The 14057-nt window shown below is 42.5% G+C and overlaps 2 protein-coding genes across 2 annotated transcripts in view; both read right to left on the reverse strand.

Annotated features, from left to right (window-relative positions):
- The window catches only part of LOC126266799 (follistatin-related protein 5-like), a 719134-nt gene that overhangs the window by 500385 nt on the left and 204692 nt on the right, over nucleotides 1–14057 (reverse strand). The gene's annotated exons all lie outside the window — the stretch shown is intronic.
- On the reverse strand, nucleotides 6570–9811 carry LOC126266788 (trifunctional purine biosynthetic protein adenosine-3-like). The gene is given in 3 exon segments (XM_049971336.1): nucleotides 6570–8393; nucleotides 8395–9155; nucleotides 9158–9811. Coding segments are annotated over 3 exon segments (3030 nt in total). The 5' UTR covers nucleotides 9783–9811; the 3' UTR covers nucleotides 6570–6749.

Raw genomic sequence — 14057 nt, forward strand, 5'->3', positions numbered from 1 at the left:
CAGTGACTCTTCATAAAGAACACATTGCGGCGGAGCAGTTTTATGCTGTTCGCTAACACTGAGTGAAGCAAGTCGCAAAATGAATGTCCACCTACCTCAGTATAACGTTTGTTCATCGTCCGTTGCTCTGCATTCGTAGGTATTACGCAGACGATGTTAAAAGCAGCGTTGAAGAAAACCATCGTCCATACTTACGATTGCATAGTCCGCGTAACTCAGGTAACAAAATAAACCTGCAAATCTCCAGTAATAGCGGGCATAAGGGGGTGCTTCTTTCCTTCATTGAAAATGTCCGCTTACCGATACTGATGTTTTTTAATGTCTTTTAGCTATTGTGTCAACAAGCCCACATTTACTTAGATAGCACATCCACTACTAGTTCGGCAGCTTATGTCACACGGAAGACAGCCAGAAACGTGCTAAGTCCGACCCGAAATTTTACGACATTAATACAGTCAATACTCTGCTACGAAATGAGTTTCACACTCGGTCCTTTTCAATGGATTCATAAAATGAAGATGCTCCCCAAAAATGTTCTGTAAATGCATACTGAACACGCCACGCAGAATTCATCACAAAGGCCTACAGTTTCACACCCGATTTTTTTCTGCAACGAACACTCCAGGATCTCCCAAACTTCACAGAACTGTTCCGTAAATGTATCTGCTTGCACGGCGATGTGAACCGAACACTAAATAACAGTCACCTCTTTATTTTACAAATAACTTTTTCGGACACGCTTAATAAAATGACCTCCTCGTCCGGCAGCTAGTCCACAACTGACTGAATGCCGTTACTTTCAGGGCATATAGCTCATTCCAATGCGCAGGAAAGACTTTACTCTCATTGGTTGATCAAAACGAATAGCCAGTCACATTAATCTTTCATGATCACATTCGCAGTCAAACTACTGTACTCCAGTGAACATTCGCAGATGCGTCTACGTCATTTCATGCTGGAAGTATCAACAAAATGTTCCACGGAACCAAAAGATACGAAAACTAAGAGAAAACTATATGCTTGAAATATACTTTAGAACTGATTATCCTATTACTACCTTTCTGGTTGTCTTATTATAAAAGCAAACGCTCATAGACGTACATCATCCGCCAATTAGGAAGATTCACAGTTTTTTCATGACATCCTGGTGGCGTTAACACTTGCTAGTTACAGAAGGTGTAATACAATATGCAATTGGAATGTGACGTATGTTCCACATACATAGTCACATTCACTCTCATTTACTCTCACCCTAACACGAAATATAAATATTAACTTTTAACTGTTATTACGAATGAAAAATTTTCGAAAGTTTAGAATTGAAAATCTTTATAAGTTAAATCAGTACACTAAGTGTGCTACTAATGTTTTCAAGTAACAAAAGAAATATAAACTGTTATTATTACTATCTGAATTTATTTACTTAAGTGCCGGTTAAATACTTTTTAATATGTTTCTTACATCTCTGAAACTACACTCCTGGAAATGGAAAAAAGAACACATTGAAACCGGTGTGTCAGACCCACCATACTTGCTCCGGGCACTGCGAGAGGGCTGTACAAGCAATGATCACACGCACGGCACAGCGGACACACCAGGAACCGCAGTGTTGGCCGGCGAATGGCGCTAGCTGCGCAGCATTTGTGCACCGCCGCCGTCAGTGTCAGCCAGTTTGCCGTGACATACGGAGCTCCATCGCAGTCTTAAACACTGGTAGCATGCCGCGACAACGTGGACGTGAACCGTATGTGCAGTTGACGGACTTTGAGCGAGGGCGTATAGTGGGCATGAGGGAGGCCGGGTGGACGTACCGCAGAATTGCTCAACACGTGGGGTGTGAGGTCTCCACAGTACATCGATGTTGTCGCCAGTGGTCGGCGGAAGGTGCACGTGCCCGTCGACCTAGGACCGGACCGCAGCGACGCACGGATGCACGCCAAGACCGTAGGATCCTACGCAGTGCCGTAGGGGACCGCACCGCCACTTCCCAGCAAATTAGGGACACTGTTGCTCCTGGGGTATCGGCGAGGACCATTCGCAACCGTCTCCATGAAGATGGGCTACGGTCCCGCACACCGTTAGGCCGTCTTCCGCTCACGCCCCAACATCGTGCAGCCCGCCTCCAGTGGTGTCGCGACAGGCGTTAATGGAGGGACGAATGGAGACGTGCCAATTATGGTCGTATGCGTGTTTGGCGCCGTGCAGGTTAGCGCCACAATCAGGACTGCATACGACCGAGGCACACAGGGCCAACACCCGGCATCATGGTGTGGGGAGCGATCTCCTACACTGGCCGTACACCTCTGGTGATCGTCGAGGGGACACTGAATAGTGCACGGTACATCCAAACCGTCATCGAACCCATCGTTCTACCATTCCTAGACCGGCAAGGGAACTTGCTGTTCCAACAGGACAATGCACGTCCGCATGTATCCCGTGCCACCCAACGTGCTCTAGAAGATGTAAGTCAACTACCCTGGCCAGCAAGATCTCCGGATCTGTCTTCCATTGAGCATGTTTGGGACTCGATGAAGCGTCGTCTCACGCGGTCTGCACGTCCTGCACGAACGCTGGTCCAGCTGAGGCGCCAGGTAGAAATGGCATGGCCAGCCGTTCCACAGGACTACATCCAGCATGTCTACGATCGTCTCCATGGGAGGATAGCAGCCTGAATTGCTGCGAAAGGTGGATATACACTGTACTAGTGCCGACATTGTGCATGCTCTGTTGCCTGTGTCTATGTGCCTGTGGTTCTGTCAGTGTGATCATGTGATGTATCTGACCCCAGGAATGTGTCAATAAGGTTTCCCCTTCCTGGGACAATGAATTCACGGTGTTCTTATTTCAGTTTCCAGGAGTGTATTATAGGTAGCGGTATCAAATTTCAACAGAAAGCTCGTCTGAATAACAAAAGGTCATTTACCAAATTTGGGATAAAACTGCTCATATTTAACGTAGTTATTTAGTGTCTTAAGTAATGTGAATAAGTGATTTTAGTATAGACCACAGTGAGCATTCTCAGGCCACATGCCGACCGCCACCGAACGCTATTGTACTGCAGGCTTCAAAAATATCTTGCCATAACGTAACAAACTTACTGCAGAAATCTGCAGTCGCGTGATAGCTGCGCGCTACAACATGTGCAAGCTGTCTGCTCGCTAACTACTAACTGCTGGTTCATTTAACCACAGAGTCCCTTACAGAGAGCGCAGAGTGCTGTCAGCGATATTAATATAGTCTACAATGCTGCCAACATACAAACATATAGCCCGCATCTCGTGGTCGTGCGGTAGCGTTCTCGCTTCCCACGCCCGGGATCCCGGGTTCAATTCCCGGCGGGGTCAGGGATTTTCTCTGCCTCGTGATGGCTCGGTGTTGTGTGATGTCCTCACGTTAGTTAGGTTTAAGTAGTTCTAAGTTCTAGGGGACTGATGACCATAGATGTTAAGTCTCATAGTGCTCAGAGCCATTTGAACCATTTTTGAACAAACATATAAACAGGCTATTTACGTATGTGCCATGCGTGTGGAAAGCACAGAAAGCCCTAGCTAATATGGTATTTGCTTATACAGTGTTATACATTGGTACCTCTAACACAAAATTATAAAGCTACATGACATTTGACAGAGAGAAATAAACATTTTACTACATCTCTGACGTATGTCTAGGTAATTACGCAGTTGGATTATTTCGCATTTAGGTATCGTATATTGTCCGCATTTTGTGAACTGTTCACACATTTTTTCGGAACAATTGTGATACTGCGAGAGCTTTGAATGATGTATATTGTATGTGGCCTTGACGTAATGCTCTTCTGCGCTTGGCTGCGTGTTAGCCTGCGGGAAATACCCATTGTTGTGTTGCTTGTCAACTTTAATGGTGTCGCTTCAGCCGCTTTAAAGCTCACTGCACGCCCGCAAGCGCCCGCATAGCTGTAGAAAAGAGGCCGTTGACCTCACTATTAATTCTTTGCAGCACACGCCACAAACACGACATACACTATTACTTGTAAACATACGGTTACACGTTGGAATATGTACTTTGTGCTACTTACTGAAATGCATATGAACTGATGATAAATATTCTTATAGTTACACACCTGATTATGACAACTGTCTCTCTACGAGAGTTGAGGTAATTTCTACTGACTTACGAAATGCCACATGGCTGGTGGATGATCTTTTTATGTTTTGCTTTGTACATAGTTGCTTATTTTATTTGATGCTTGGTTTCTGCCGTGCCGCAGCATTGGTTTTTTAAAGTAAAATTCAACACATATGCTAATGTGAACACTTTGTCTCATCAGATCTAGTAAACAATAATTTTATGATCCACATTCTTTGAAAAAAAAAGAAGAGTTCTTGGAAAGGAAAGAACTCTTCTATTGTATTATTAGAACTCTCTTTATTGGCTATGAGGAGAATTTTTACGTTATTGACCAACAGCATATTATTTACACTTTGTGTGCATATAATCTATTTGATATTGTTAATATAAAAAGTTTTAACAACTTAGTGTTCGCAACTCTCCAAAACTCTTTTTAAAATTGAGAGCAGCAAGGGGGGTACGTAAGTAGCCTGTTTATATGTTTGTATGTTTGCAGCTCTATAGATTGTAATTAATATCACTGACAGCGCTCTGAGCCCTCAGTAAGAGACTCTGTTGTTGGATGGTCTAGCAGTTAGCGAGAGGATGGCTTGAACATGTGTCCTTCAGGGAGACTCAGTGTTGAGTGTTGGTACGAAGTGGATTGTAAAATGGGAATGGATGTGTTTGTTAGTGTTTGGGTAGTGGAATTATTGACAATTATGTAATTTTTGGAACTGGATGTCACATGAATAAGGTAAAATCTGCTAAATACATTGTTTACTCTTAATAAGTTGATTTTAATTTAATTGGTGCTAAGTTCCTGTGGGATCTAGCTGCTCAGGTCGTCGGTCATTAAGAGTGAAAGGACACGTACAGCACAAAAGAGTACAGGGTGACCTCATCAGTTGACTGACAGAGACAGTTGACAATTGACTTGGGTCCTAATGTGTAATAGGAATACATCTATCCAGACCATCACACAGGAAATCCAAACAATCCACTGCAAGTACTATGACAGGCAGGAGGTGAGAAAACTTGGATTTCATGTTGGAGCGGCTGCTCATAAGCCACACGTCGCGGCGGTAAATGCCAAACGAAGCCTCTCTTGGTGTAAGGAGCGTAAACATTGGACCATTGAACATTGAAAAAACGTTTTGTGAAGTGACGAATCACATTATACAATGTGGCGATCAGATGGCAGGGATTGGGTATGGCGAATTCCTGGTGAACGTCATCTGCCAGCGTTTGTAGAGCCAACAGTAAAATTCAGAGGTTGTGGTGTTATGATGTGGTGGCACTATCACAGCACAGGCCTACATTGATGTTTTAAGCGCCTTCTTGCTTCCCACTGTTTAAGAGCAATTCGGGAATGGCGATTGCACCTTTCAACACGATCGAGCACCTGTTCATAATGTACGGCCTGTCGCGGAGGGTTACACGACAATAACGTACCTAAGCCACTGGACCGATTTCACCCAGACATGGTACAGCTATACCTTACTGTCAGGCAACAATCGCTGTAGGTGTAAGAACGACCTTCCTCCGAATGCGGTGCGAGTAGGGAGAAAAAAAAAGCTTAGCCAGCGCCGTGTCAATTCCCAGCCTTTATTACTACTGGATTTGAGATTGTCAGCACTTAGCGGCTTGTAACAAACTGTACACATAATGTCAAATATTTACGAACTTTTTTCCTAGATGACAATCCCTGAAGAATAATGAAAGAAAAAAATATTTATCCAATACTACTTTTCTGATGATCACACGTTGAATGTACCGCATGCGACACGACGTTATAAATTATAACTTTTTTTACTACTAATTGTAATCCAGACACATTTTTGAACCAATATCCACATATGTCGCTGAATGTACCTACAAAATTATGTCATTATACGATTCGTAGTTCTGGAGATATGACGTCATAAACATTAAGCACAATGCCAGGCTTTGCGTTGCGCGGGTGTGGACGCACAGATATAAATAAATACCTGGGAAAAGTCGAGTTTCGCCACTAGTTACCATTTAAATTGTAAGAAGTGGAGAACATCTTATTTCTTTCCACGTCAGTCTCACGAAATGACTGCAGCAGAGAATCAGAGAAACTCAACTTCACATGGAGATGTACCGAGAGGCGTTCTTCCCATGGCTATTCACGAGTGGAACAGAGAATGGGACAAATGTTAATGGTTCCAGAAATACCGTCCACCAAGCACATCAAGATTGCTGGCGGAGTATAGGTGTAGAGGCGTAATTAGTTTTGGGCGATTTTACAGGTAACCAGAACATGAATTCTCTCTTGAGCATAATCCATGTCTAGACACGTATAAAAAATCCAGAATGAGATTTTCACTCTGCAGCGGCGTGTGCGCTGATATGAAACTTCCTGGCAGATTAAAACTGTGTGCCCGACCGAGACTCGAACTCGGGACCTTTGCCTTTCGCGGGCAAGTGCTCTACCAACTTTTTTTTTTTTAGACAAGAATAACAGAATTCTTTTATTAATTTTTCATTATTTTTTCAGCTATTGAGATTCTCATAAACAAGTTATTTCTTAAAAAAGTAAAAAACTATTTCAGTCATGTTTGAGCATTGAGATTAATTCTCTCTCTCTCTCTCTCTCTCTCTCTCTCTCTCTCTCTCTCTCTAACTTTATTAAATTCTTAATGCTTCCAAACAATCTTCCCATTTTCATCCAAATGCACTTGTTCTTTGGCAACAAGTTTCAGAGTTTTAGGGAAAACTTTGTGCTCTACTAATTTAACACGTTCTTGCAATGTTTCTTCAGTGTCATCTCTCTCAATCTGTACTGCTTCTTGTGCTAATATAGCCCCAGCATCAATATCCTCCTCTACAAAGTGTGCAGTGCACCCAGTAACCCTTATACCAGCCTGTAGAGCCTGGCGGTGAGCATGAGTACCCTTGAATAATGGCAGCAGTGCTGGATGTATGTTTATCAGGCGTCCACGCCACAATCTGACAAAATCTCCTGTAAGTACTCTCATAAATCCAGCTAGACACACAATGTCGACACGAGCTTCTTTAAGAGCTGCATGTACTGCCATATCAAATTCTAATCTAGATCCATATGCTGTATGGGGTATCACCTTTGTGTGAATGTTTGCTCTTGTTGCTCTTTCAAGTCCTTGGACACCAACCTTATTTGAAATAACAATCACAATTTCTGCCCCAACCCCTTGAGAACGATCCATGGTGGCGTCAATGAGGGACTGCAAGTTTGTTCCACTTCCAGAAATTAGAACTCCAACTCTTTTCCTTGGAGGTTCTCTGGCAGCAACCACTGATTCAACAAATGGTCTCATAATTCTTTCCATTTCTGGAACAAAGTTCTCTACATGTACACGTGGGTCACCTGTGGAACTAAGTTTTTCTACTTGGCCAATGACTTTTGCATCTTCTTCAGTAATAAGTTTTTGCACATCTGCTACATCATTTGGATTCACTATTAAAACAACACCTATGCCACAATTGAAGGTTCTTAACATCTCTGTTTCACTTACTCCACCTGCTGGTGCTATACAACCGAAGACAGGAGGTATTTCCCAAGAAGCAGCATCCAATCTTACTCCAGTGCCATCAGGCAATACACGGGGTATATTTTCAATCAGTCCACCACATGTTATGTGAGCCAGAGCTTTGACTTTTCCACTCTGTAGTACTTTCAGCAAGCCCTTCACAAAAATTTTTGTTGGTGTTAAGAATTCTTCACCATAACTCTTCCCTGTCTTGCTGAATGGTGCTTTGCTACTATATTTCACACCAAATCTTTCAACAACTTTCCTCACAAGACTGAATCCATTGCTATGAATTCCACTGGATGACAATCCAAGAACAATGTCACCAGGAATAATGGAATCCATCACTGGCAACAACTTTTTACGTTCGACTGCTCCTACAGCAAAGCCTGCCAGGTCATAATCACCTTCAGCATAAAGCCCCGGCATTTCAGCTGTTTCACCACCAATGAGAGCACAATTTACAAGGCGACAACCTTCAGCTACACCAGAAACCACTTGCGAAGCTACATCAACGTTCAGATTACCAGTTGCAAAATAGTCCAGAAAGAAAAGTGGTTCTGCTCCTTGTGCAAGAATGTCATTTACACACATTGCAATTAGATCAATTCCAACTGTTGAGTGGATGCCACACTGCTGAGCAACCTTTAATTTAGTGCCAACTCCATCAGTACCAGACACAAGAAGAGGATCAGTATAACCAGTAGCAGGAACATCAAAAACACCTCAAAATCCTCCAATAGAGCCTAAGACACCAGTCCTGTTGGTTTTTTTTTACATATGATTTTATTTGATTTACAAGTGAGTCCCCTGCATTGATATCAACACCACTTTCTTTATACGTGAGGAGACCTTTCTGCAACAATGATTTTGCTATTCCTTTGTGAGCTATGTCTGTGCGATACTGTGCACCATCAAATTTTATAGTGCTAACACACATCTTCCTTGCCCTTTCTGCAGCAACAGTTAAGTCATGAGCAAGAGCCACTGTTATTAGCACTCGGCCCCCATTAGTGACAAGCTCGCCTGATGCATTTTGTGCTGTACCACTGTGAAACACGAGATTATTGGGTACTTGCATTGCTTCCTCAATCCGAGTAATAACTTTGCCTTTGGTAGATGACTCAGGATATTTCTGACTTGCCATTACAACTCCAACCGCATAGAAATCTCTCTTCCATTTCAGATTCACATTTTTCAGCAAATTAGTGCAGCAAGCCCTCATGACCTGATACAGGTCTGAGTCAAGCAGAGGAAGAATCACTTGAGTTTCCGGATCACCAAATCGACAATTGAATTCCAGTACCTTAGGGCTATCGTTTGTAAGCATCAGTCCAGCATATAACACTCCTACAAAAGGTGTATTCTCCTTTCGCAGCCCGTCAACTGCTCTCTGCAACACTTTCTCTTCAACCATCTGCAGCTCCTTTGCTGATATTATAGGACATGGACAATATGCACCCATTCCACCTGTGTTAGGACCTTCATCATTATTTTTTAATCTTTTGTGATCTTGGGAAGGTAACATGGCTGTACTGTGTTACCATCTGAAAATGCTAATACTGAAACTTCGTCTCCAATAAGCAGTTCTTCTACAACAATTTTGTTTCCAGCATCACCAAAGCAACGGTCATTAAGCATATTGTCAACAGTCTGACAGGCATGTTCCTGTGACTTTGCCACAACAACTCCTTTCCCTGCAGCAAGTCCACTAGCCTTCACCACAAGAGCAGGGAAAGTTGCACTCTTTATGAATTTCTTTGCTTCTTGAGCATCAGAGAAGGCACCCCATTGAGCTGTCGGTATTTCATGTCGCTTCATGAATTCTTTTGCCCAACTTTTATCAGACTCGATCCGAGATGCTTCCCGAGATGGTCCAAAGCAAGGGATACCAGCCGACAGCAGCTCGTTTGCAATGCCTCCAGCCAATGGAGCCTCTGGGCCCACCACAACAAGCCCAACATTGTTCTGCTGGCACCATTTGGAAACCGCCTTGTAGTCTTTTATGTTGATATCAACTATTTTAACTTTCGTTACTTGTTGTATGCCAACATTGCCGGGAACTACATATATCTCCTTCACGTCTGGTGATTGATCCAGTTTCCAGCATAAAGCGTGTTCTCGTCCGCCGCTTCCGATAACAAGTACATTGGCTGTCATTTCAAATTACAAAACTTGGTGATTCTCCTGAAACAGAGTACGGTAACTCAAACCAACTGAGCTACCGAAGCAAGACTCACTACCGGTACTCACAGTAAAGGTCCCGAGTTCGAGTCTCGGTCGGGCACACAGTTTTAATCTGCTAGGAAGTTTCACGTATAAAAAATGGCACAGATCTATTTAAAGTGTTTTCTCGAAATATCTTTCCCCCTTTTATACGAGACCCAGTACGGCGTACTCTGTGTTGACAAATCCGCTGGAAGTGGGCAACTTTTGCTATATATCGTTCAGTGTGTTTACACCAGTATTGATACAAATGTCTTAAACAATTAATACAATCAACTAAAGACTAATACTTCTGGATAATTTACTGGAAGCTATAAACTACTGCTGTAGATTTTCCTATTGAAGAGTTGCATCCGACAGTGCACCTGCTTCTACATGGACATGAGCATATCGAACAGTCTGACATAACAACGGCGTAAATGTGACTGACGTCATTGCATACCTGTAACTCTCATTAGAGGCAGCGATCGAACCACCATTATTTTCGTTTTACAATGTGCTGTTATATCTATATTTCGTAATGAAAATGACATCGTAATGACTCTTCTCAGTTACGTGATAACCGTCCGAATTGAGGGTTGCGCACGTGTTAATGGCTAAATTTCCCGTTACGATGGAACGGTATTGCTTACAGGCCCTTGCAACCTATTAATTCTTTTGAATGGTATGTTTGTCGCTTTCCGTCCCCTAATGTGCGTCGCAATGGGACAGGAGCTATTCACGGTCGTCGCACAGTGGGCGAGAGCAGTTGCGCGGTAACTGTGCAGCGAGGCAATTGTTTGTGCGCCACTGGGGACTCCATTCCACATGGCTTATAACGGCCGTCATTGCGATACATCAAATTAGTGCTGCAGTTTCATACCCATTCGCCCTCTCCACTGCACATGCCCAAGATATGAAATTACGGACGCTTGGATGAGAATAAATCTGTAAGGGGAATGGCAATCCGGAATTTCCTCTCCAGCATTTTGCTTTTCCAGTAACTTCCAAGAGCCCTGTTGTGAAATTAGATTTCACAATTACCTGAGGTTACTTGAAGGGAATGCAACAAGGATACCTTACGGAAGTCATAGGAGGTTCATTATCTGACCATTTTCAATGCTGGAACAAAGAAGAATTGTCTTTAGCTTTCAGAGGATGTATGCGCGCACACACACACACACACCAGCCCACCCACGCATCCAACTTCCATCCACAAAAAACAGAAACAAGGAGCAAGAAAGTTCTGGGTCCTACTGATAGAAAAAGCACTTAAACTACCCACTGATTTTGAATCTTGAGTGGGCTACAATTCACATTGTGTGTCGATCACTCGATCGGTGAGCAATGGGAGTGTTGACAGATGCTTGTCCAAGTAGCATTTAATCACTAGAGTTGGCTGAACCGTGTAACTCGTCGTTACAAATGAGCGCTACACGCGAAATTTTAGAGCAACAGACTGTGCTTGGAGATGGAGTTGCAGGTTACGTACGGTATTACGTGTCCTGGCACCTACTAATATTACATACAGTTTTCTTTCTTATTCTTTGCTGCTCACTACTTTCTCCATGTTCCGATCGCCTTTTTTTAGGACATGTATGTTTGCACATTACTCATTAATTTGTTTTAAAGGTCGTTACACAAGCGCCCAGATCTTGTGACTACATATCACACAAAGTAACGCGTCATTTGAAACTCATATTCCAGCCCACATGGCTACGCTGAAGCAAGAAAGATCGCGTGTTGCAGATGAAGCGCACGGATATGAGCTAGCATCTTCAGCTTCTAGGTAGAAGGTAATCGAGAGGAAAATGGACGACTTTAACAGACACATAAGGACGACCCCAACGAATATGAGGGGTGGTGTTAAGCTCTAAATGTCCACCTCCAAAAGGTGCAGACATTTTCAGCGTCCCGTATGAAGGAATTCCATTGACCGTCAGTGGACACGTGTCTACTGGCATTTTCATATAGCAACCATCATGAAGTTAGGATAGCAGAAAGTCTCCTCTCCCATAGAGAATATGTTTCATGAAGAACCTAGACATTTAAATGTAAAAAGTTAATGAATAGCCATATTATGGACTCTTTGAACTGAATTCTGCGCTGTTATAGAAGTACCAAAATATTGTTCTGCATTCTGATCTCAGTTCAGTTGTTATAGGAGCCACGTAAGGAATCTGAGTCAGCAGAAAGAAATCGCTCTTTTGGAAATGCTTTTCGTTCCGGGTTATAAAACACACTCTGTACCTTACTAAGTTTTATAAATACAGATAATGATTAAAAACTCACCTACAAACCAATTTTTAGAACATGCTTTCATAGCAGTTGCTCTCACCTAATTATCACAATCATCACATTTCCTTGGAGAGTACCTGTAGTTGATATCCATTATAAACTGAAGCTATCCGCAAGAAGAATACATTATACAAAACTCATTAAGTTAATTTCAAGTAAAGATAGATAGTTTCCTTTAATGGCATAGCTCTCTGGTACATAAGCTGAGAGTTTTCCATTTACTGACGAATTAAATAGCCTTAATACGTACAGAAGTATGAAGAAGGATTACCCATTTACAGAAAACGTATGGACAAAATATCATGTGTCAACTCTCCCTGTCACGACAATTTCTCTGTTACACTTATTTTGCGGTGTCTCTGCAATTACGCTTTGTGTCACAGTTTCCCATGCTTTGTCCATTTTCGTTTTTTATGGGTCTGTCCAGTGTAAATTGCTTTTTGGCTTCTAGACAATTTCACGTGCGTTCTACAAACATTCTCTGCCACAGCTGTTGGTACTTCAGGGCATTTTATGTCACAGATTGCGCTGTTTAAAAATCCTTTGAATTCTCACTACATGTTGCGCCCTTCATTGTCTAGTGTCCAGAGGTTAGTCTACCTCCAACTGCAAAGGACCACACCACTTCTTGGGCTAGTAACAGATAATTAGATTTTTATTCAACTTTCCTTTACTGCATACAGTGTGTACTTAACCTTATTCTCTGCAATATACCATCACATGTCTTAACTCAAAACAATGATCAGATGCAGCTGTCACGTTACCTTGCTGGCCATTACGTTGCAGCACTATGAAGACAGCATGCACCGAACGTCAAATTGGCGTGAGGTGTACTACATCCTTGTCCGAATACAAGAAAATAATTATTATTTTAAGTCATTAGGAACTGGTAGGTACAACTAACCCCATTAACGCCCTAAATTTAACAAAATATTACGCAGTAGGTTTCTGACTCAAAAACTGTAAAAGCGGAAAAATTCTCCTGTTGTGCACAAAAAAGTGAACTGACATCTTCTTAAAAGTATGTGACTTAGAAGTGAGTTATCCGTTACCTTAGTCTACGTACCTCCGCCACTCTTTCAAATTTTCCCAATATTTGCTCTCTTTCTCGCGTTCAACTCATCTCCATACCCATCCACACTCACTTGCCCATTCTCACTCACTCATTCAGCCCAACTCATGGTCATTATCTCTTTGCGTCTCTCTGTCGCTGTCTTCTGCCTTACAGCCACAGTATCCTGTCTTAATACTACTGCCTCCTCTCACTCTCACCGTTTTCCTCTTGCACTTTCTTAACTGCTACTATCTCATTCATCCTTTCCACTGTTACTGTCTCTTCTCACTGTCACTATGTCTGTGTTCTTCGTTGCCATTGCCATACACTGTGTCTCTCATTATGAATGGCTCTCACCCTCTTCCACTTTCTCCGTCTCTTTATTACTCTCCACTGGCACTGTCTCCTCCACTCTTTCCCACCATCATTTTGTCAATACGTTCCAATCTCACTGTGTCCCTTTCTTTCTCTCACACTGTAATTGTCTCCTTCGGTCTTTCTACACAACAAATACTGTCTTCTGTCTATCAGCATTTATTACCGTCACGTCTCTTTCGCACTGCCCCTGTCTCCTTCACTTTCAATATAAAAAAAACGCGAATATGTTTGCATGCCAAAAGCTTTGAGAAAATTTTTAAGGATTCTGCAGAAAATAGAATGAGACAGCTGGTACCCCACTTTCCAGTCAGTCTTTTAAACAGGACGATAATAGCCTTTTTTGGTGCTCCAATAGGAGCATTTTACCGCTGGTTCCATTCTTCCCCCGCTACAGCAGAGCATGTCACTCATATGAAAAGGATTTTATGAGTCAGTAACATTTTGATAGTTTACTTATGTGAAATTGAAATAATGCAAAACTAATTTTACATCTGAGACCG

This window comes from Schistocerca gregaria, chromosome 1, assembly GCF_023897955.1.
Source record: "Schistocerca gregaria isolate iqSchGreg1 chromosome 1, iqSchGreg1.2, whole genome shotgun sequence".
NCBI classification, from domain to species: Eukaryota; Metazoa; Arthropoda; class Insecta; order Orthoptera; family Acrididae; genus Schistocerca; species Schistocerca gregaria.